This window comes from Mauremys mutica, chromosome 6 (genome assembly GCF_020497125.1).
Source record: "Mauremys mutica isolate MM-2020 ecotype Southern chromosome 6, ASM2049712v1, whole genome shotgun sequence".
Taxonomy (NCBI): Eukaryota; Metazoa; Chordata; order Testudines; family Geoemydidae; genus Mauremys; species Mauremys mutica.
The window spans coordinates 76,565,979-76,591,594 of record NC_059077.1 but is presented as its reverse complement, the minus strand read 5'-3'; the positions used below and the strand labels follow the sequence as shown (position 1 = coordinate 76,591,594).

The 25,616-nt window shown below is 39.2% G+C and overlaps 1 protein-coding gene across 3 annotated transcripts in view; it reads right to left on the bottom strand.

The window, feature by feature from the left end:
• Positions 1-3,155: 3,155 nt before the first annotated feature.
• Positions 3,156-25,616, bottom strand: part of PRRC1 (proline rich coiled-coil 1) — a 31,508-nt gene continuing 9,047 nt past the window's right edge. For all 3 annotated transcript variants that reach the window (XM_045021759.1, XM_045021758.1, XM_045021760.1), the window contains exons 3-9: positions 25,053-25,460; positions 24,283-24,446; positions 18,408-18,510; positions 11,697-11,860; positions 10,757-10,860; positions 9,750-9,852; positions 3,156-4,591 (exon numbers count right to left, since the gene is read on the bottom strand). In XM_045021759.1, the coding sequence (XP_044877694.1) occupies positions 4,382-4,591; positions 9,750-9,852; positions 10,757-10,860; positions 11,697-11,860; positions 18,408-18,510; positions 24,283-24,446; positions 25,053-25,460 (1,256 nt within the window). In that variant the 3' untranslated portion in view covers positions 3,156-4,381. The remainder of the gene's footprint in view (positions 4,592-9,749; positions 9,853-10,756; positions 10,861-11,696; positions 11,861-18,407; positions 18,511-24,282; positions 24,447-25,052; positions 25,461-25,616) is intronic.

Here is a 25,616-nt window from a genome sequence, read left to right as displayed (position 1 = left end):
TATGAAAGGTCTGAGGAAGATATAGTGACAGCAGCAGGACTTCCATTGAATGGAGAATGGTATGATCAGTTTTATAAAGAAAAGTTTAAAGAACAAAATAAGAGAAGTGACTGTTTGGGAGGAGATGGGGAGAAAAAAATATAGACAAAACGGAATGACGGAAGTACTGGAAACTAAAAAAGGAAAGCTAAAAACAGAGCAAATCAGATGTCATCAGAACAGAGGCAATGACTTTAATCTCATGTTGTGCTGCTTGTTAAAGTAGTTTGAAGACAATTAGGGTCAAAGCAGGGGAATCCAACCATAGTACAGAGAAAATCCCTACAAAGAACCTTCGCGATAACAGGAACTGTTCCATTTTGAGACAGCGTAACTAGTACAAGAGAGCTAGGAGTTGCAAAGTGATGGTCACGTTTTCACAAGCACCACACATTTTGTTTTTGTCTTTGTTTTAAAGTTTTCGTTATAAATTAGTTGCACCAGCAGAGTAATGGCAGCATAGAAGTGACAGATGGCAGTTTCCTAAAATGTTATTAGAAGATGTGATTGAACTAAGTTTAAGTATCTTTGGGGTCCATGGTATTAAATGAATAATTTATGTATTACTGTGAACCAGCGTTGTATATAACCTCTCAAGGGAGAAGATGTGATAGTTGAGACACTGGGGAAGGGGTTCAAAGGACTCTGTTGAACAGTGTGACAGACACTAATGGACTTTTGGAACAAAACGGGTTTTCTCCAGGGGAATATCTGAAGGGAGGTGAATGCAGCCTTTTGAAGCTATACCTGCAGTGGGGATCACTGTCTGTTGATCACCTCTCACATGAGGCCAGGATCAAAGGCCCAAGCTGTATAAAGTCAAGACTGAACTATTCATGATTGATCTGGTTCTGAACCTAAGACAGTTATGAACTTTTAACCACAAGGAAAACCCAGTTTAGGTTTTTAAGGACTGACACCTACTAGAACCCAAAGGTAGAATTGGGGTGACCTGGGGTAAACTTTTTAGCATGGGTGTAGGTTCTTTTGTTGTTTTTAATGTTTTCTCTGTAATGCTTTTACCTTATAAGCAAGCACATTTATTCTTAAAGAACTGTGTTAATTTATAATTGTGGGCCATCATATTGTTCACTTGAGAGACCACCTCACTTCCCCCATGATACAGTCCCAGTTACCATCAGCAGAAGAGCTGATGATAGATCTCCCTTGATGTAACGGAGGAATTGGAGCAGTTAGCAAGGTGTTTCTTATAAGGCCTCAGACTCTGCAATGGGCTCCCATGCTGGTCCAATATAGCCTAATTTGTCAGGTTTCAGAGCACAGTGCAGGGAGTTTGAGGTAGGGACTCATGTATGGGGGCATTACTATTTGTATGAAAAGCTGCTGCTAGATAGGAGTGAACTGATTGAAAATTAATAAAAATCAAACATTTCAATGTATTTGTACAGTGTTCAGCTCTCATATTTAAATCAAAATAAAAATTTAAAAAATAAGCCTTACACAGAACACCTTTTCCAACTTCATTTGGAAGTCTGCTGCATGCAAGTCTTCCAGTGGCCCACTTCTGCCATGCCGCCTATGAGAAACTCTCTCACTTATACTGACAAGTGTTAGGAGTAATTGGGAACAATTTATATTAGCAAAACACAGAGTTGGCTTTACCTTATAGTATCAGGATGCAAAGTGAAATTCAAGCCCTACCTGCTTGCCTTACAGACCATCAGTTTCAGTGCTTCCTTTTTCTAGCAGCAGTCAAGAATGTGTTTGATCTCGCTGTGGAACTACTTGCATTCCACAGCGTAGATATGCTCGTGCCTCATACACTCCTACTGTTCAGAGTTTAATACTCCATTTGAGAAGAAACTGTTAGTGGTTTGACTTTTTGTCCAGAATACAAGTAATAGGGAATTCCTAGTCTGAATGAGTGGCATCCTTTTAAAAAATTACCATCTATTCAGAATTTTGGAGCCATGCTCCTGGAACATTTGAAGAAGCAACTGACACTGGGGATTCAGAGACTGCACTGGCATAGCAGATTCTTGACTGTTTTGTATGGTGGTGAACTCTCTGAGGTAAAGAGTTATAACAGTGCTATACACTACACAAATAACCTGGGTCAGGCAGTTGGGCAACTTCAATCCTACCAAGTAGTATCATAGGAAGTAGACGTCACAGCCACCCATTCTTGAGCAGCTGTCATTGTGAGCAAGGTGCTGAAAAATTAGCAGCGGTTCACTTCATCATGGTGACAACTGTCAGGAGAGAGGACAAAAAGGTCCAGGAGAAAAACAAGGTAGCCTATTAAAATTGAAATAGGCTGTCCGATTCATGCCTGGACATGTAACCCCTTTGAGTATTAGAAATCTTTTACCTCCACCTTGGGGAAAAAGAGCAACTAACATTTTTCACAACGTGTATTCAAGAAAAAAAAAATCCATGAGTTGAAAGGGCAAAGATGCCCTTATTGAAGACTGCCAGACAAGAGGTTTCTGTACCATCTTTTTGGATTATGATGGAAAAGGCCAGGCTGCTCTTACAGACAGGATTAGACATAGCAGCAGTTTACCATCTTTGCTGAAAATATTTCCCAGGTAGCATGTTGCCTGCCACAGCTGTAGTACAAATAAAATTGACTGGAGACACACTCATTCTGTAAGAGATCGTGTAAGACATAAAACTGACTCAGTTTCTGGAGTGATTTTCATTTGCTTGATTTTCTTCTCCTGATACTATCTCAGATTCTTGATTTACTTTTATTATTCAGTTATTTTCAAAAGATTCATGAGGAGGGAAGAGACATGACTCCACATGAAAAGTCTGTCTAGATACCTCTGTGGTCTTCATCATTATATTATCAAACCCCACTTTTCCTGGGGAAGAGGTCAAATACTCTAAATTTGAGAAAGAAAAGAGGGCCTGAGATCAAATGGTTCAGAGACTCAGAGCAGCGAAGAAAATAAAGAGCTTGTTCGTGCCCACTTTTCTCTCTTATTTTGAGTTCTTAGTCCAAAAATATTGAACTAGTAGGTTTCTGTTTTCAGATAACAAGCTATGCTGTGTCACTACATACCAGTTATACAAATGGCCTGTTTAAGACATAGTAAAAGTTACACTCATTCAAGGTTTTAAAAAAACCTTAAATGAAAAAAATATAATTCTGTAGGAAAAATGTTTATTCAATATTAATTTACACTGAGCCAATTATGGCAAAATATATTACTTGGAAAAAGGACAGGTTTTCACTGGGTACAAATATAAGAAGTTGGCTAGACAGTATATGGCATATAAAAATGTTCTTTGAAAGCATCTACAAAAGATAAAGGCAGAGCAGTTCAAGCTGAAAAGCTAGTGTTTAAGGCAAAGAATTCATCATTTGTTTTTAAAACAAACCTATTATCAAAATGTTCTTTTACAATAACTTCTGTATTTCTGAATAGAGATTTAGGATTATCTTTGAGCACAGATATGGGGTATCTTCAGCTATGAAGGACAGATATCAAAGATGTACAGGAGAAGCAGTGAATCAACAACACCTATCACACCACGCAGAAATACATTCCTGCTTTGGAAAATACAGAATGTTTGCTATATTAACTTGTAGATGAAAACCGATAAAGAAAATTACATAAGAGCTTGTGTTATGTACCCTGGATGACTGTATGTAAATAAATGCTGGAGTAAGTGAATTGTGTTATACTGAGTTGTTGACACATTTTCATGTGTATGAAGTGTCTAATTCATTGGTTTCCAGGGGAGTTGGCTTGGACCATACTTCAGAAAAAGTATTTTTTTTAAAAAGAGGTATGGAAGATGAACATTCAAAGTTATTTTGGCCCACACCTTGGATACATTTGAGCATGGACTTATGCCCTTCCTCGGTTATTCACTTTTAAGATGCTTTAGAACTATTCAGCAACAGTTCTGAAGTGCTAAATACTTCCAAAATTTAGGCATCTACAAAATACAGGGTAGTACCTCTACTGAAATGCAAAAGATAATATTTGTACCCTCACCCCCTTTTAAAAAGTTATACTTGAGTAAATAAAATATTAAGTTAAGTGTCTCAGCAAATACCTATTGTCAAATGAAAATGCATTCCACCTTACAAATTTTAATGCTATTTGGCCCTGCTATAAATGTATCTGTTTGCATCTAATTCCCTTCTCATTAATTATACTGGATTATTAAAAATTTGAGTTGTTCATTTCCATTATTGGAACAGTACTCATTTTTTTAAAAAGAAAAAAATTACAGTTGACAGGTAGATTACAAAATTGTGCTGTATCCACGGAGGACTTGTATATTGGCAGAAGCTGCAATCTTTTCCTTCATATCAAGCTGAACAGAAAAACAGTACTCAGTGTGATGAGTCAAGCTTCTTTCAAACGGTCCTGGGTGGTAAGTGTTGTTTGTACATTCCTGCTATAGCCTTGGCTGCACTGTAGATCATTTGTCGACGGGACATACCAGTGAATGCCACATGCCAATCAGTCCTGTTGATATTCACTAAATTCTTCTCCAGCACTTCACCAACTGTCACCAAAAGACCTGACCATCTTAGATTGTAGTCCTGGGGAGTGAGACTCTGAGCCTGTGTAATAATTTGAGGAGATGTTATTAAATGAATGAGATAAAGGGCCAGGTTCTAATACCCATATTCCCCTGGATTAACACTTTATTTGGTCAGTAGTCTCAGTAATTTTAATAGGACTTCCTGAATAAGAATATACAAGGAGAAAGGGTATTAGAATCTGATCCTAAAAGTTTGCCCCATAATAACTGGTTACACCTCTGCCCCCCCCCCCCAACAGTTTTTCATAGTTCCACATATTACAATCTTAGACAACCATTAGACATTCCCAGAGCTGGAGTACAGCATGACTATTAAAATAAAGTCACCTTGTCATTACCAGAATGTTATATAAAAAAAGCTGCCAAACAGATGTGATCAATAAAGTTACTTATATATCTAGTGATTTTCATCTTTCAATGGGCTTTAAAAATATTATAATCCTTATAACAACCCTGTGAAACAAGTAAGTATCCCTGCTCAATGTGGAAAATCAGGCAGAGACTCCAAGCAATTTGGCCAAAATTAGAGGGAGTCCATACCAGAACTGGGTGTCAACTCCTTAGATCACCATACCATACTAATTTCATTAAAATTACAATGGGTTACATTCTTAGCTCCTTGCTGTGGCAACATTCTCACTGACTCAATTAGATCCAGGGTGTGCACTGTCTATCTAAGTTGCAATACCAATATTGTGTGCACAGCCTCACTAGATCCTACTGTCCTGTAGAAGCAATACACCATTAGATGACAATAAATGCCAGTACATTTGCTAGAACACCACCAAATTCTGCCCTAACATTGTCATGAATGTTGTCATTGACAAGAGTATACAACAGTTTTGATGCAAGACCAAAGTTTCCTCTCCAGAGAATTAAATCAGCAGCAAAATAATTGTTTAATAAGGGGATAGATAATTGTGACAGATGGTAATATGTGAGAAGTAGGCCCCAATGGCTGAGAAGGAGGAGCCACCTGTGCCCAAAGCTAGGATGCTTACGGCCACCCCCAACCCCAAAAAGGCAGTGCAGAATGTTGGTGGTCAGGGACTCCCTTTCGAGGGGAATGGAGGAATCCAACTGCCAACCTGACATGATATTTCAGGAGGTGTTCTGCTAGCCTGGAGCCTACACCTGAGATGTTACAGAAAAGTTGCTAAGGCTCCTCTGTCCCTCCAACCACTACTTCATGCTGCTCATCCATATGGTCACGAATGACACTCCAGATATGACCCTGAGCAGCTCAGCAATGAGCACAGGGCTCTGGCAGTGAGGGTGAAAGAGTCAGGGGGTGCAGGTTGTATTCTTGTCCACTCGCTTGGTTGAGGGTAAAGTCCTGAGGGGGGGAGGGTAGGAAGGGAGAAGAGCGCTAATAATAGATGATCAAGAAGGCTAAGGTATTTCATATCTATTTTGATTCAGTCTTCACCAAAATGGTTGATGGGTGACAAGATACTAACACCATTAGTATGAACAACAAGGGAGAAGAAATGCAAGCCAAAACAGGGAAAGAACAGGCTAAAGAATATTTAGATAAGTTAGATGTATTCAGGTCAGTAGGGTACTTAAGGAACTAGTTTCAGCAATCTTAAAACCATTAGCAGTTATCTTTGAGAACTCAGGGAGGACAAGTAAAGTCCCAGATAACTGGAGAAGGGTAAAAGTAGTACTTATCCTTAAAAACAAGAACAAAGAGAACCCAGGAAATTACATAACAGATCCCTGGCAAGTTACTGGTACAAATTACTATACAATCAATTTGTAAGCACCTAGTGGATAACAGGGTTATAGAGAATAGCCAGCTTGGCTTTGTCAAGGACAAATCATACCAAACAAATCTACTTTCCTTCTTTTACAGGGTTACTTGCTACTGACTAGGAGGGAAGCAGTAGATGTAATATATCTTTGTTTTAGTAAAACTTTTTATACAATCTGACATTCTCATAAGCAAACTAAGGAAATTACTATAAGGTGGGTGCACAACTGGTTGAAAGATTATACTCAAAGAGTAGTTATCTATAGTTTGCTGTCAAACTGGGAGCGCTTATCTAGTTGGCTCCCACAGGGGTCACTCCTGGGCCTGGTACTAGTCAACATTTTCGTTAATGACTTAGGTAATGGAGTGGAGTGTATGCTGTAACACAGAGACCCATTGGTGGTTTACTACTCTGTGTCAGCAACTCTTATCAGGCCTGACATGCTCACCACACCTGACACACCATCATGATACATACCCAAAAGATGGCATGTAATGTGTCACTGGAAAGCAATGCATAAGGCCAGTCTGACCTAAACAAAGAAATATGTATTTGCTGGTTAGGCAGACCACGAAGGCACAGTTATATAGAAAGGTAAACAAAGATATCAATCCAGCGAGTGGGGGAGAGCCTCTGGAAGGGATTTGAACCTCAAACAATAAGTAATGGAATTAACTGATTGTATATAATTTTTTTTATAAACGTGTATCAGGTAAGGTCTTTTATGAAAGCTAGTACCACACTGTTGATTAATATCATTATGAAATGTATGTATTAACACTATATGAGGAAATTTGGATACTCAATGATATTATGCTTTAAAGTCTGTGACCAAACACAGAGAGAAACAGGTTTTTCCCTAGACAGGAGGGAAGGTAGCACTGTTAAATCAAAACAAAAGAAGTCCTTTTACATATGAATCAGCGTGGGGATAGAAAGTCCACAGAAAGGGAAGAACAGCAAGAGGTCCATCCTGAGTCTGGGGACAAAATAGTGAGATTGGGAAGATATAAGGAGAGAGAAGAAGCTATCTTGGTGTCCATCACTGGACAGAGACAAGGGGCCAGAGCTCTTGCAAGCTGAGAAAGATAGATAATTCAACCAAGGGGGCTGAAGTCTCTGGGACTTGAATGTAAGTAAAAAACTTGCTTAGGCAAAGATCTTTGACAGAAAGGCAGCTGTGGCTGGAAAGAAAAAGATTGGTAAGAAATCTGCCTTGAACAAAGTTGTGGCTTATTGAGTTAGGTCTTAGCCACTACAAATTGTATTTTTACTTTTGTATGCAATTTAGTAAAGACAAATGCCAAGTACTACACTTAGGAATGAAAAATTAAATGCACAGCTACAAAATGGGGAATAACTGGTAATGTGATAGTACTGCTGAAAAATGATCTCAGGGTTACAATGGATCACAAATTGAATACAAGTCAACAGGGCTCACGAGACCAAAAAAGTTACATTTTTCCTTTTGGAATGTACACATTCCCCAAAGTTGGACAAAGTTCTGAAAAATTAAAGTGAAAAAAGATTCAGGCAGTCTTCCATTGGATTCAGTAGCAAAACAGATAAACACCCACATCTGGGTGTTTTGGGTTTTCAAAAACTGAAACTGAAGTTAGTTTTTGTTCTGAATATAGTTTTGATTAGCAATGTTTCATGGGAAAGTTCCTACAGAAAAATGTTGGGAAACAATAGGAAAAAATTCCTATTGGTTATGTTTTGCAAAAGCTAGATGATGATAGGTTATATTTGATTTGTGTCCTTTAAAGTGGATGAGATAAACTAATGTTGTATGAAGTGTAGTTGTAGCCAGGTAGACCCCAGGATACTGGAGAGACAAAGTGGATGAGGTAATATCTTTTATTGGACCAACTTCAATTGGCAAGAAAGAGAAGCTTTGGAGCTTTTACAGATGTCTTCTTCAGGGCCCGTCTCTCTCACCAACAGAAGTTAGGCTAATAAAAGATATTACCTCACCTACCTTGCATCTCTGATATGAGCTCAGACATTCTGAAGTTTAAACCTTCAAAGGGCATTCTGATTGGAGAGTCAGTTCTGAAATTCCGTCTCTTTGTTGGAATGCCACAGGGCAAAGAGGAAAGATCACAGCCTACATCTTCTAAGGTCACAGCCTCAGAACAAAGAATCTGTTTATGCAGGATTTTAACCCATACATAGGTTTGGATAGGAGATACCTCCCACTAATTAAGAAATAACAGGGCAATTGTTTGTTTATTCTCATTTCCTCCATAGTGGTTGCTGCTACTGAATCTTGGGATTGTCTGTTTGCTGCTAATTGTTGGCAGTTTAAATTATATTTATGAACTCAACTTTTTAAAAAGTCATTAAACTTTGCCTCAAGTCTTATGTGATAGCTACATATTTTATACATGAAGATCTAAATGGAGTCTAGGTCACATTGTTAAAATGCTAACATTTATGTATACAAACAATAATTTGCACTCACACAGCTCATCTCAGCCAAACCTCTCAAATAGTTTTACTGTTAATTGAAACTCTCAATACTTCTGTGGAGATGGCAAGTAAAGAAGGGCAAGCTAAGAAATAGGGTGGCTAAGGCCCTTAGAAAAGGTGATACTGAGTCTGTGGCAATGCTAGGAATTGAATCCAGGAGTGGTGAATACCAAGTCTACTAGACCAAGGCTACACTTCACTTAAAGTGACAAGACAACTTAAAATAATAAAACTGATCCTTATGTGCAAAATAACCTAAAACCAAGATTAAATATGCTAAACAGAAGGTCTTAACCCAGCAAAACACCATGCACGGGAAGACCCTTGCATATAGGTTCACTGAAGGCAATAGGACTCCATGCTGGCTCACCATTTTGGCCCTCATATATTGTGGGATGGGGCAATAGCTTGTCGTGTCATTGAGTCACACTTAATACAAATGCAAGCATTATGATTCAGAAACTGTCATCTTTTCAATGATGGAAAAATATATTGACTCAGCAGTAACCTGCACAGCATGTTTTAATAATTCATTATTTTCAAACATTCCATTATTCTTTATTGAAAGCATTTTAAAATTTAAATTTCTTTCCTGGGCACAATCTAGATCTTTATGACATGGCTTTTGCCAACTGTCATCTTGGATTTAAATGACTACCTATGAAAAATCATGTTTGCAAACTGAAATGCGTCTACACAAGTTGTTCTGGATTTTTTAATTTAAAAAAGTAATGAGACTTGTACAGTGTTTATTTGCAAAAAGCCACTACACATATTGACTAACTTTCACAACAGTTTTCAGGTAGACCGTAGCCTCATTTTATAAATGGAAAGGTAACTGCCCAGAGAATCAGTGTCAGTGATGAGACTAGTACTCATGAGTTCTGAATCCTAATGCTCAGGCCATAAGTCTACCCTCTGATAAAAGATGAAAAAAAACCTCACCTGTTGAATGTATTCCAGAGGCACTGGTGTTGCTTGGGTAAAAGTTTCTAGATGAATTCCATGGACTGGATCTTCAACAATCAGACATCCAATGTCAAACCACCTGCAATGGCACACTAGTTACCCAAAGCTTTAAACAGTAAAGAACATCAACCAATTGAAGAATGGAATTCTGGCAATGATGCAACTCTGGCAGGGTTAAAATCCAAGCTCCATCTTATACATAAGGTATTAAAAGTAGCTTTGAAAAGTATAACTGAATGGAACAGAGTAGGTTCAAAAAAATAAACAAATCAAAGCCCAGCACATCGGCAAGGCTGTGGAGGGGTTCTTGTTCTTTTTCCCCGCCCCCTTAAGAAGTATTTTCTGAAGAAATCATATAAGACAAACAAGAAATGGGCCCTAATACTTCTCAAATTGTATTATGAAACAAATTATCTCAACAATTACTTGTCAGTTCCATCTTTTCTTAGGAAAATAGTTTGTTTAGAAAACAAGTTAATGTGAACTCCAAAACAAAAGCCTGTCAACTGCTGAGAGCAGCGCTGGGAAGTACATTTTGTGTGAACAGTAAAGGAAAACTGACCAGACTTGAGAATATCATATGTTATTAGATGAAAGTACTACCTCAGCATAACATTACTAGAGTCTCAGTACCTACCCAGTATACTCTCCAAACCAGTTGTCATTTCAGAACAGAACTAGTAACCAATTCCAACTCTTACTTTATTATAAGTTTCTCACTTCTGTAGATTTAAGTGCAACTGTAGCATGTTTTTCAACTTTGAGTCTCAAAACCTGACAGAATTTAGCTATTAAGCTCTCAAGATTTTTTGGACAAGAAGCTGAACAATTTCATCAAAGCAGAGCCTGCCAAGACAATACCGTACACTGACAGATTCTCTCCTTTCATCTCCCAAGTAGAATACTGCTAACAATTCTTTATGGGGCACCTGGACCTAATACAGAATGATTTTTCTTCCAAAGAATACATTTAAGCCTCTCACTTGTCAGGAAGCAATTCTGCGATGAAATTTTCTACAGATACAGCAGGCTGTTTCTCGTGTATCACTCCAGTCCGACGCAAGCTGTCTATCCTTTCCTGAGCTCCCTAGATGACAACGTAACAAGTTATTAGAAAATATTCTCCTCATGTCACAACACAGCATAAAACTGATGGACGAATGTAACTTTTATCATTAAGATACACCACAGATATTGTTCAAAAAGCCTTTCGCGTTGCATAATAAACAACATTTTGAAATAAAAAATGCTTCCTTTAGAATCCCAAAAGTTACAGGAACTGTGATAAAACTTTGACAGTTTCAAATTTGCTTTAGTTCATTACAAATCAAATTACTGACTTCCTGTGAAAAATAACTAGCTTTACATTGAAAGAAAGTTAAGACACCTTTATTTGTAATGGTGCCGAGTTTCACCATGGTTAAAGATTGTAAATGTTTCTATTACCCTCACCTATATTCTCTAAAGTTATGTTCTGGTTGTGTTAAAACTTTATCAAGTTGGTAACATCATAGGAGACTCTCTCCTTTAAAACTAGTGTAATTTATTTAAAATGGTACTGTAAAGTAGACAGGGGACCAAGAATTGATACACTGTGAAACTCTTATGATTTGACACAATATGCTAGGTACATTTGCAGTCAGTGACCTTGTAGAAAATGGACAAAATATTTATGCCCTTTAACTGTCTTTGCAACACGACACAAATGCCTGAGACCATTTTCTAATGACTGACTTGGCATAGATGACACCTATACACAAAGACAGTAATGAACAAGAAAGCTTCTCCATTTAATTTTTCTGGGGAGACCAAAAGGTATTTCTCAGAGGATGGGATTGTTCTAGGCAAATTGCTCCACTCATGTTCACTGATATTTGTGATATTCTCTGCACAAAACTTTCAACATTGCCATTAACCCCTTACTTTTAATCCAGCTGCATAGCCCACAGGTTGTGGTGCAATGTTAGACAGTCCAGCTTCTCCTGTAATTGTGGCCATTCCGAAGACTTCTTGGAAAGCATCTCGAATGGCAGCAACTTTTACTTCTTTATTGGAGGTAACCACTATGTCCAGTTCTCCCCCAGATTCTACAAAGACAAAATATTTTAATAGAAGCTAATTCAAAATACACTCACATCTCAGAGTAGGCCTCAATAAAAATCAGTAGTCTCTTTCCCTATCTTCCTCAGGTACTGTACATGTACAACGCACTATCCATTGGTACATGTCAAGCTGAGTTTCTTGTAATGGGTACTGGAAACAGGAGTGTTGGTTAGAAGGAAACTGTTCCCACAAGCCATCTCTTATGAAGTAACCTCTACTTAGGAAATCTTTTAGGTGAAGAAGTAAATTTTGCATTCAGGGAAGTCAATGGGAGCTGATGATACTCAGCCCTTTTTAAAGATCAGACAACTTATAGAAGCCAGCATATGAATTTAGAAGCCTAACTTTGGTTAACGCTTTTTTTTTTTTAAATCCTGGCCATAGGTATAAAGTCTGATATGTTTTGGTGATGTGGAAACTTGCTCACAAGCAAATGAACTGACACCTCATACTTGTTAACACTTATAAGACTGTAAAAGCTCAAAAGAAAGGGTTTTTTCCAAGTATATTCTTGAACCATGAGCTTCAACATAGATTGTTTAACTGTGTGTGCTTGTTTGCAGCTCTAATGGTTCCGCATCTTTGTAGTTCATGTTTTCCTTAGACAGATAACATCTATGAAATGTGGGTTGTATTTTTAATCAAGAAAATAATTTTTAAGGAAAGAATTTTAAGAAAAACGTTTTATAGTAAACAATTCATACTTTTGGAAGAAGCCTAAAAATGACATTTTCACCACCTCCACACAATTGTTTTTTAACTGCTGCTAAGACTATTTTTGATATTACATTCCCTTTATTTTCACTAGTCAATCTTGGATAAGCTTTAATCCATCACAGCACCTTCCAAAAGTCCTTGCTGCAACATGCTTCACTTCTCAAGAACAGCTTAAAACCCCTCTCAATATAACACGTTGGTATTTTCAAGCAAACAATGCTGAACTTCAAGTAGTTTAGTTGGATGTTAATTTTCCCTTGCAAAGTATCAAATATGAATACTTTGTACAGACAGAGAAGACTGGAAAGTTGTTAGTCTGTTAAGCTGCCATTTCTGAAAATCCTCTGACAGCAGGAACAAACAGAAAATGAAAGCAGCCTCTTTAAAAAAGGCCAAGATAATGTATTGCTTTTGGGGGGGGGGGGGGGAAACAAACAGATGCTACAGACATCAAACACTGCACCTAGAAAACCTGCTGCTGAAGTCTGCAGTACTTACCCCCAATAGGTCATCAATAGTAGCATTTACCACAATCAACAGGAAACTTAAAATATTGGGAAAAGAAGAGTTTTCACCTTGGCCCATATTGATTTGTCAACCCTCAATTACGGGAAACAGTTTCTCTGTATTAGAAGTCACTGAAGGTTTGCCAGAATGGTGACAACAGGACATTCTACCCAAGCCTTTCATTTTTAAAACAAAAAATTCAAAAAGTAACCGTATTGCTCGATGGAATTTTATGTATATATTACTGAACATTAACAATTGCATTAAACCTTAAGGTACAGCAAGACAGAAAACTGAGAACATCTTGATATGAATAAGGAATCAGGCACTATAGTTTAACAGGTGTTTGAAGAGTCACATAGGACTTATGCAGGAGTAAACGCTAGTGGAATGCCCTGACAGCATAAAAATCTTCCAGGGGGTTGGTGCTAATGCTAATCCGTTATATGTCCAATAAACTATTCTATATATGGTACACTCTTTATTGTAGCACGCACTACATGAGCTAGAAAGATACTGCAGATTGTCAAACCAAAGCTATCAGGATTCAAGGACACACTCAGAAATGTAACTAGGTGGAAAAGAAAGCGATTCATTCCCAACATTATATTCACTGAATTCAACAGCGGTTTTGCCATTAACTTTATTAAGAGCAGGACTCGGCCCTGAGTTTATGATCATTATTTTTCTGTAAAGAGTGTGTGAGAGCATGTGTTCACTCATCTTATTTGCTGTACAATGCTACAATATAGAAATAAAGGTATTATGTGAGGGGTTGGCAACCTTTCAGAAGAGGTGTCAAGTCTTCATTTATTCACTCTAAGTTAAGGTTTCACGTGCCAGTAATACATTTTAATGTTTTTAGAAGGTCTCTTTCTATAAGTCTATATATATAACTAAACTATTGTTGTCTGTAAAGTAAATAAGGTTTTTTAAATGTTTAAGAAGCTTCACTTAAAATTAAATTAAAATGCAGAGCCCCCCAGACTGGTGGCCAGGACCTGGGCAGTGTGAGTGCAGCTGAAAATCAGCTTGCATGCTGCCTTCGGCACGCGTGCCATAGGTTGCCTACCCCTGTATTATGTGCTAAAAGCTATGTTAAATTTGAGGTTTTAACCACAAGTCAGGAAATTCAGAGTTAAGGTTAGCATGTCAAGTTTAGCTCTCCTCCTCTAATGTACAGATTACAACAGAGGCTTTCATTACGTGATTACAAAACTGGTAACACATGCTTCATATAAGCAGAGCTGGCAGCGCCACCAATAGTAAAGCCTGCTCAATGCCTTCCATTATAAGACCCCATTTTCAGCAGCTCACAATTTGGCCAAACTTCAGACTGAAATTTTCCATGCCAGGTGCCTGCCTTAGGCTAAATTCTTTTTAGAACATGTCAGTTAAAACAGTTCAGCTCTTTCCAAGAATGACATAAGGGAAAATATATTGGTTTTGCCCATGTTAAAAAAAATTCTTACAACCTTTCCACTGAGCAACTCTAGCACCCCCAGATTTGGAGCCGGGATTTGAAGTTCTGCAAAGAAGGGGGAAATCACCCGGATGCCAGGGATGAGCCTTTTGCTATTTTCGTGACAACAGGAAGGTTGCAAATTTGTCATGATCCTGCGACATACAGGGTTCCTCAAATACAAAAAATGGCAGTATACATAACAGTTAAAGTTCCAAGAACTACTTTCCCCTTTGACACAATGTGTGTTTTTCAGACAATTTGATATAACTTGCAATGTGGGCAAGTTCATTTGGTTAACTGAATCTTAAGTTTCCAAGTTTATTACTGCATTAGATAATATTGTATTGTTTGCTGAATATCACATAAAATTGCCTAGAGTTACATGATCAGATCCTCTGAAAGAGGAGAGAGTTAAGATTGCAGTAGGAACCTTTAACTCTAGATTTACTAGAGCTTTGGGGTTCCCTGCCCCCAAAGCCATTCTCTCCACTGTCTGGTTGGCCTTATAAGTGATTTCATACCATACACACAATAACTCCTACTTAATGAGCAGCTAAGCCTTTGTCACTTAAATGTGAGGCTCTCAATGCTATTGAATAACTATCCTCTTTAAGTATTTTAGCAACAAAGACAGTCTACAGGTTTGCATCCACTCAACAACTCCACCTAGGTTCCTGTAGTTTTCAAGATGAATTGGGATGAAACAGCTCTCAAATCCATTATAAGTAACATGTTATGTATTCCAACACCTCCAAAGTGCTGAGTACTATGAAGTCTCTCTTTGAATTTTGCTGCCAGCTATTCTCAAGCAGCAATGCAAATGCTGTGTTTTTCCTCTCAGCCCACTCACCATACTCAACAATGCTTCAGAACTGGCTGGGCAGCTTTAAAGTTTAACTTTGAAACAACTCCCAAGTCAGCTATGAGTAAAGATCCCAAATCAGTTTCTTAAATGAAATATAAAAAACTTTTGCCAACCCAGAAGAGCTTCAGGTCTTGAAGAGAGGAGAAACATTCAAGTATTAGCATTTCCTCTTCATGCCTCTACAAACCCTCAAGTTGTGTTTTGTGGCCTTTTAGTGATTTTCCATTCTCACTTTCTGGTATCAGAACTATGCTGGATGATATTTAAGTACTCCATTAGGTAGGTTTTACTACAGAAAGTTGAAAGTGGCTGTACAATGACATTGTTGCATGAAAACGCAACACATTTAAATGGAAGCATACTGGATGGAAGATTTGTATAAGCAATTTACATAACCTTAAATAAAAATCTTAAACATTTATTCAAAATGTAAGTGGCACACAAGAGAACTTTATCTTCTTATTGTTTTTCATACTAGAAGGGTCTGGTTAATGAAATTCCCTCAAATGTAGTTAAAAACGAAATCCAATGGACTTTACTGCAAAGCACAGTTGCCAACTTTCATGCAGTAAATAAGCACCGTGACTTTCACAATAAGCCAAAAATCAAGCGAATCCCATTTCAAAACAAGGCCAAAACAAGCCAATTCCTAAGAACCCCAACACTCTACGTGACTACATCCCCCTAGCGTGCAGTCTGAGACTGTGGTGGGACTGCTGTGCACCCCTGACTCCCTCCCCCCTTGCCAGGAGCCGATCAAAAAAAAAAGTGACAAGCTACAAGCCAAACAAGCAACTCACAAGCCAATTAAACCAAAAACAGGCACAATTTCTGCATTTTTTTCATGGGTTTGGCATGTCTGCCACAAAGGCACCATTTTATAGTAGAAATAAGCCACTAGCCGGGTGAGTATTCCTTGGCCATTAGCATACTTATTGGACTACTAAAGGGACAAAAACAAATTCCAACACACTTGAGGCATGCAACATATTTTAGCACTAAACTACATTACATTTTTTTTCCTTTTAGCCAAGAATAACTATGTAATTAAAATATTTTAAAGTTGCTGTACAGTCTGTTCTAAGATTCCAGGATACTCACTGTGTGTCACTCTGAAGTCTAGAATGTCTGTTTAGCCAGCATGAAGCAATGGAAACAGCTACAAGCAAGGTTGAGAACTCTTTTTGTTCAGAATATCACCAGGTTCAACCATCACTGGGCTTCAGAGTTTATTGCCATCCAATTTAAGTTCTCAGCCATTGTGACTTTACAAATTACATCCATGCAGGGAATAGCTACAATAAAGGCATGCATCTATGCCATGCAAAGTCTTACATCATTGTGACAACAGAGGTAACTCAACAAATCACCACTCTTACGCTACAGCTAATTTGCATGCAACAATTTCATTAGTTGTATGAAGGAGACTGCAGGGATGGTGAATTACTTGACCCAAATGTCATACCCATGGTTGGGCACGGACTTTCAGTTACTAGTTATTAAATAAGATTCCAAGCTCTTCCCTCTCCTTTCCCTCAGTTTTTGTATTTTCATATGCATCTATGCAGACGACTACAGCAGACAAAGAACTGCACCATAAAGAGATAGCTGCAGGTGCCCAGATAACTGCCCACCTTCAAAAGTTTGCACCTGCAAATATTTAGAGCCACCATGAGTGATCTTTCTGAAGTTAACATATTGTGCAGACATAACAACCTATACATTAGAAATCCAACCAATGCTAGTATAAGCAGTGTGGGCCAATGGATAAGCAGTGTGGGCCACTGGCCTATCCCCTGGACTACACTGTAGACACGTGTTCTATTCCCAGATCTGCCACTAACCTGCTTCATCAAGTCACTTTACACACCTCTGTTTCCCATCCCATTCTTGTCTGTCCTGTCTATTTAGACTGTGAGCTCTTTAGTGAAGGGACTGTCTCTTACTGTGTGTTTATGCCGCAATGGGGCACCAATCTCAGGTAGGACTTCTAGGCACTAGGGTAATACAAAGAGACAGTCCCTGCACTGAAGAGCTTACAGTCTAATGAGAGGGACAAAGGGATATAACATACAAGCAGAAGATGAAAGCAGAGAGAGATTAAGGCTACATCTACACTGTGAGTTAGGGGTGTGATTTCCCTGCTTGTGTAAACATGCTCATCCCAGCTCTTATTGAGCTACCCAAGCATAAATAGCAGTGCAGATGCCATAACACGGGTAGTGACAGCAGACGCATAGTTGAGCACAAACCCACCTGAAACCAGTGGATATGTACTCGACACAGCTCAGCCATGCGTCCACAGCCACCACCTATGCTCCCACAGCTACACTGCTATTTATACTCACACTAGCTTGACAAAAGTTAATGTAAGTATGCGTACATGAGCAGGGGAATCACACCCGTGGCTCATAGTGTAGATGTAGCTATGTGACTTGCTCAAGATCACACAAAGTCTGTGGCAAACTGTGACTAGAATCCAGGCCCCCTGAGTCTCAGTCCAGCGCTTTACCACAAGACCATCCTAACAAAACATCCAATTAAGGTGGCAGAATGGGTTTTTATACAACTTTCCAAAAAGTGCCTATTTTTAGAAATTATGGCATACTTCCTGAGCCAAATTAGAGACATTTCAACCCCAAGTTTAATTGAGGAAGTTACAAATTGATTGCAAAGTGGGGCATAGAAAGATAGCAGCATTCCAAATGTAATGATTCCATCACTACCACATCACTAAAAGTCAGTGTTGTGTAACTTGAACCATGGCCCAACATTAAAAACAAACAACAAAAACCCCTGTCTTACATACAAAATTTGGTGTACACCACACTCCAGTACTGCTTTTAAATGATCAGTTTAATTGTAAACCAGTACAGTACCTAAAAGTTCTTCTAAAGAGTATAAGATCCACTTTAAGCTTACAAGTTCTGTATGATTCACACTTACTACCCTATGGAAGTTTGCCTCAAATACTTACTGATATATGGAGCCATGCCAGGATCCAGCGTGGTGATCATGGACTCTACTGAGTGTTTTGTTTTATCAAGCACCGACTTTACCATAGGATTCCCAGCTACACCCTGCAAAATTAACAAATAAATAAGTAAATACTGTATATTGAGTTTATTCTCAAACCTTTAGGCCTTTTCTTAAACCTTGAAATATTACACTTGAAACAAACCTGGGACAGCAAGTTGCTTCAGATTTTCCATTCAAATAAAACAGTGGTTCTCAAACTATTATACTAGTGACCCCTTTCACATAGCAAGCCTCTGAGTGCGACAACCCCCCCCCCCCTTATAAATTAAAAACACATATATTTTACACCATTATAAAATGCTGGCAGCAAAGCAGGGTTTGGGGTGGAGGCTGACAGCGCACGACCACCCATGTAATACCCTTGTGACCCCCTCGAGGGGTCTCAACCCCCAGTTTGAGAACTCCTGAAATAAAAGTCAAGACACTTAGTAGGCATCTAAGGAAGATAAATCCACACTTTTTGACATTATGCATCTCAGGGCAGAAACCAGACTGAAATGATTTAAAATCAGTTTGAGGCTTTGTAAAACTGATGCAAAAATTTGTGCCATTGCAATTTTAGATTAAAATTTACACAGAACTAATGTTTTTTTAAATGCTCATATGCAGAATAAGTGCTTTTTTGAAATGCACTTATTGGTGGTGTATCTTAGTTGAATTTTACACAAATGCTATATGCAAAAAACTAAATATTGAAAATTAAGGTCCTGATCCCATAAGTTCTTGAATTCAATGGGACTACCCTGTGCTTGCTAAGCATGTGCATAATTGCTTCCAGAATTAAAAGCTAAAATGTTTATTAAAAATCTTAGTGGTATGAAATCTCTCTCGCTTCAAAATGAAAGTTACCTCAGTTTTAACAATTAAACATTATTTAAACTTTCAATTGAAGGTATGGTGTACTAAAAAAATTTTAAAAAAAATTAAAACACAGGCCAAAGTTCAGAAATAGAAACCTTAAGTTAGATTTCTAGGCCTGAATTTAGGCTCTTAATGTTGGCATTTTCAAAAGCACCTTTGTGATTTAGGCACACAGCTCCCACTGACTTCAAACTCTGATGAAAGAGGACAGTATAATCAAAGCATTTCAAGCTTTCTTGAAACGTAGAAATTCAATATATCAAAAAGTAACATTGTTTGCAAACACAACTCAGGCTCTTTTGCTTATCAATTTTGGGTTGGAGTTTGTGGTGTTGTGCATTAAAGATATTAATGAGGCCCTGGATTTGTTTCAGCACAAATGAGCAATTTAAGTGTGAAATTTTTCCTATTGAATTTCAGATCTCAGTTGGGGGAAAGGAGATTGAACCATTAAACTAAGAAACAAGTACTACTATAACAATTTAAGGCTATAAAATGAAAAGTAAAAAAACAAAACCAAAAATGCATGTAAAAATATGATTTAAGTTTTTTTTAAATCATGATTTTTAGCCACTGAACAGAGACTGAGATTTACCTTTTCTCTTGGCTAACAGACACATACACGAGAGAAAGAGCGAGCGAGAACGAGAACGCATATGTATGCATGCGCGGTGTAAACACATTAATGAATTCTCTTCCACCACAAGAATTTTGGGGTCTCACTACTGTAGTATGACTCTTTTCAACTAGGGTACACTTTTCTGACCTTACCACTAATGCTACTCCATAAATTCATTACTGAAAGGCTTTATTGAGATGTACATTAAACAACCCCTCTCTCTCAGTGACCAAGAGCATTACATACTGTAGCTTGTCTAGTACCACTACCCTGAGACCAGAAATCCTAGGGTTGTATTTATGTATAGGTCCCTAGTATTGATTACAGATGCTTTCACACCATGTAATTGGACTGCCTGAAACAATTTTAAACGAACATTAAGAGGGAGGGTTTCTTTTTTTACCTTCTGGAAAAGCCAATGTGATCTATTTTTGTATAGTCCACCATTAACAAAGATTTCTGAAGCGACATAGCTGAAAGTCATTTATATATAGGTTCCAGACAATATTGGCAATGTGCCCAATGTTCCTCTGCCAAATCATCATAGGTGGAACTGCTTTCTACTGCATTCAAATTGTATTCTTCAATATGAATGCAAATACTCCCCCAAATCACAGTGAATGCCAGTGTCACTCCAGAGCAGCTTAATCAGACTTATTTAGTTTAGTGAAGGCACCAATGAAGAGTCAGCTCAATAACACTTTGACAAAAAGCATTTCACAAGCACAAAAATTAGCAAAAAAAAATACAATAAAGTATAAAACCAGACTTAAAAGTCATTCACATTTATATATCTACATTTTTGCTTTAGAAAGGCATCTTATAGCCCAGGAAATTTTCTCTTAGTGTGCAGCACTTGTTATTTATGTTGCTCAGTATATTTACAATATTTTGAGGAAATGTGCAATACTTAGAAAAGTTATCAAAGTATTTTAAATTGCTGTCCACCAAAGCACTTTCCACAAAATACTGATAATTTCCATTTATTTGTTGCAGATGCAGCACATAAATAAATCCACATAATTTATAAACAATAGTAATGACTGCTACACGTTAACAACAATAGTCAATTCTCATTCATCAGGTCACAAGATATTTGATACAGGAATCAGGATAAAAATCTGTCCCTCTACCACCCTGTGCAGCACTGCAGAAGTAACCATGTGCATTAATTTGGGGATCAAGGAGATGGGGGAGGAAAGGCATCTTCCACTTTCCTATGAACCGTCACACTGGTCATTGCTAGAAACAGGTATAAGGCTTGATGAGCTAACTGTCTGATTAGATACAGCAAATAAAACAGTTACTTACCCTACAGTAACTGTGGCTCTTTGAGCTGTTGTAGTCAGTGTAGTTTCCATTGTAGGTGTGCATGAATGAGAAAGGGTTTTTTTAATAGTTATGTCAGTCGTGAATGCACACGTTCCCTGCATTACCCTGCGCTTGTGCTCACATTCCCCGCATTACCTTATGCTCCCACCATGACCAGTTCCTTGTAATTCAAAGTTTGTATTGCTGAGGACTCCAGAAGAGGGACAGAGGGCAAGACATAGGATCCACACTGATTACAACAGATCAAAGAACCAGTGACTATCAGGTAGGTAACTGTTCTCTCTTCTTCAAGTATGTGTCAGTGTAGATCCTGCTGCAGGTTACTGGCAAGCAGTATCCTCCCTGGATGGTAGGACTGAGAAGTTTTCGCTGTCTCAGTCAGACAGTGAAGTATTGTTCTCCCAAAATTTGACGTCTGGCTTTGCTGCCATGTCAAGTGCATAATGTTTGTGTGATGCAGTCAACCGTTACTGGGTGTGAAAACAAGAAATCAAAGTCCCTGGAGAAGCAGCTGTATGTGGTGGACTACACCAGGAAGTCAGAACTAGAGTTGTGATCCAGCCTACGCTAAGCAATCACTAATCTTCACAGAAACTGCTAGGAGTGGGAGGGAGCCCAGCTCACTCCAGCAGATAATTAATTCCAGGAAGGGTGTTCTATTGCTTCCAGAAGGATTGCCTAGTGAAAACTGGGAGTCGGGAGGCTGACAAGTAACCCAGGAAGGCTAAAATGGAACCCAAGAGATTCTGGAACACGACAGACCTTCAGAAAGGAAAGTATCAAATCAGGAACAGCAGGCATGGGCTGGGCCTGCTTCCTTTAAAGCAGAGGTCTCAAAGTCCTGGCCCGCAGGCCATCTGCAGTCCGAGAACCTCCCCACTGCCTAGAACCACAGTGCTCTATGCATGACCACTACAGTGGCCAAAGACTGACCTGCAATGTCTAAAGCATCCATTGCTGCCTGCAACACTGTCTTGGCCACCATTGGTGCTGGCCTTTCTAAATTATGTCCTGAAGATCCTCTGCTGTCATAAAAGAAATTCCATGTTGAACAGGGTGACACTCTTTCTTGTAAGTATCATACTTCGGCAGAACGGGCTGGCTGTTAGCCTCACACAGCTGGAACGAAGCTGAACAGCATGACTTCCTCTCAAATAAATTGAGTATTTTAGGGTCTTCGTCCTTAGATGTGCTTTAGCTCAATTTCTACCTCTCTTGTAGAAGTCACATAATTAAGGAGCCCAGCTTGGGGACAGTGAAAAGGTCCTCAAATCCTGTGGCAGACACCTGGTACTTCTCAGCTTGTTTTGTCATTGGCGTTACTATGGATGGAGTCTGCCACAGAGCTTTAGCGAGGTCGAGCAGTCCCTCATTAATGGGAAGGGTGATTCTGACAAGACCAAAAGCTGACAGGTTTTCAAAGAGCTTGTGAGATTTCTCTGTTCTGAGGACTGCTGAGACTGGAAATTGACAAAAGGAGTGCCTGGAACACCCTGAAGTCATCTGGTGCCAGTACTGATATCAAGGATACAGTTTCATCTGGCAACAAAGAGAAGAGATTCTTTTGCGATGAGTTGGGGTACTGATGTTGTTCTGACCCTAAATCTGGTTATTTCTGGTATTCAGGTATTAGTGGTCTGACCATGCATACTGCTAGCAAGAGAGAGCTCTTTCCCTCAGTTATGGAAAATGGCTTCTCAATGCCTGTGATACTGGCTGTACAACACAGGAGTACAGCAGACTTTGTTGGACGCTAGTCAGTCTAATACCAGTCTTGATGGGCCAGTGGTATTTGAGATCTATAAGAGAAGCCCATAGGGCTCCCAATAGCACTGATCAGAGGAAAGTTCTCTACTCAGTGATGGGAAAACATTTGCCCCAGTGACGGTGAGAAGCAGTAAGCCTCTTCTGGGGCAGCAGCAACATGTAAGGTGCTCGCAGTACCAGAGTCTGTACCAGTGCCAGTAGGTGTCTCAGCATCAATGATGGATCCAGTTCTGCCCTAGTCTCATCCCCCAAGGCCAGGATTAACAATGAGTGATGAATTATTGGAGCCAGGACTAGGACCAGCAGAATCTGCTGCATAGTAGCCTGCCCTTTCTCAGTTCTTGAGTCTGTACAGGGCTTGGACTTCTCTGTGTATGCTTTGCAGCAGTCTGTCCTTGTGGGATGACAGTGAGCTTCTTCTTGAGTGTCAACCTCTATATTTGGAGCAGCCCTTAGTGGTACTTGACTTCAAAATCTGAGGTTTTGGTGCTAGCTTCAAAATTGTTGAGGGCAGCTTCAGTGCCAGGAATGCCTGTACCAGATCTTCCCATGGTGCAGTCTTCTCTGCACTTGCCTCAGGTGTCACCTATCTGGCTTGACAGAGCCAATGTAGGATGCGACTTGTTCACCGGTGGGATTCTGGAGCTTGTATTCTTGAGGTCTGATGAGACCTATATGGACTGTTCCAGAAGATGGAGTTTCAGGCCTTGCAACTTGTGCATTATAGCAGAGAAGGACAAGCAAACCAAGAATCTGCTCAGAATATGCCATTCCCCAAGCAGAAGACACAAATACTGTGTCCGACCTTCAGGGGGATTAGTCCATCACAGGACAGACACGGCTTAAAGCCTGAAGGTTTCAAATCTGCCATGTTAAGAAGCTTTCTATAGAGGGGTCTGACCAGTAAAGCTCAGTCTACATTGGTTCATGGTAGTTGAACATAAAAGATAAGTAGTAGTGCTGAAGACTTTGTAAGTGCTAAACTTTTGAAGTTTAGCCTGAGTTATGAACTAATGGTCTGACAAATGCCAGGCTCTATCTTGTTGCCACAGGCAGTAAGAGGGAACTGAGGGAGGGATGCAGCCTTCTTGACATTAATGCCTTCTGGTCTCACATGCATGAAGTTCATGTGCACCTACAGTGGGATCCACACTAACACATCCTTGAAGAACCTATGGTACATTTTAGTTTGTTAAAAGACTTAATCCACAAATGGTAAAAGAAAAAAAATTACTTTTATAAATCCCCAGAGGCCTCCAGCAGATGCTTCATTCTGTATGCCAGCTCCTCTGGGGTCTTCATGCTCCTCTGGGAAAGTTATTGCAGAGCCACTTCCAGTTCCGGGCACCAGAGAGGATGGGAAAGTTGTTTGTGGAGTAACAGGATTTGTCAAGACACCTGAAAAGCAAAAATAAGCCACACACAAACATTCATGTATCCTACCACAATTAATTTGCTATAGCAATATTCTTTTAGCTGTCTTAAAGCAAGAGAGAGGCTGGAAATAAGAAAGCAGAAGCCAGCATCACATGACCAGCCAGCTCTCTGTATCTCACCAGCTGGTTTAGAAACTACAGCATTTAGAGTATACTTTATGGATTCAAAATGTTATACTATATTATCATTGTACAGCAAGTGGAGTTTCCACCCTGTTCTGAACAGAGCCCACATACATTACGTACAGTGGAGTTTGGCTACACAGGTTATCCTGAGTAACTTTTTGTTTTAGTTACATTTTTTCCCCTAAACTTGTATGTTCCTAGGGTTTCCCTGAAATGACACTTCTGTACTAGACCATGACTACTTCTCCCCAAAAAGCCACTCCCACCTCTTTATACGCAGAATGAGATAGATACACCTGGCATAATACAGAAGTCAGCCAGCATTTCTCTACAGGGAGGCAGGTTGAATAGAAAAATGCTGACACCCTACTATCCCTTATGTTACACATAAGGTCACTAATGAAAACTTGCCTCATCTTACAAAGACAGAACAAAATACTACCTGTGACTGAAGGTGCAGAAAACGATGGCATCAGCGGGGTCTGTGGTGCTCGCCCAGCATGACCTTTGGTAATGTCATAGGATGAAGCAATGGAAAATCCTGAAATGGGGGGTGCCGTGGGAGGTGCAGAAAGGTTAGGGCTAGGAATACAGCTTAGGGGAGGAGGTGTTGAGAAATGGGACATGGCACCGCTAAAAGCTGAAGCGGTTGGAGGGGTAATAAGAGGTGGGGCAGGAATTAAAGGGGGTGCAATAGTTGAAACTGTTGCAGAAGGCACAAATGGCAAAGGTGCTGACGACCTCATAGGAGAAAGTGAAGACACTAGGGGTGGTAGAGGTGTGGAGAATGATTGAGGAGGAAAAGATGGGAGAGGGGATATGTCTGGAGCAGTGAGAGAACTGGACAAAGCTAGGAGGGGAAAAAACGGAAAAAAGAAAAGGCACTTTAATAAAAAGTTATCATAGCTTTAAAATTGTTTACAAAATATCTGAATAAGATACCTAAAGATTCCCCCCCAAAAAATAAATTTGAGTTCAAAACCTAGTTGTATGAAGTAATGATTCT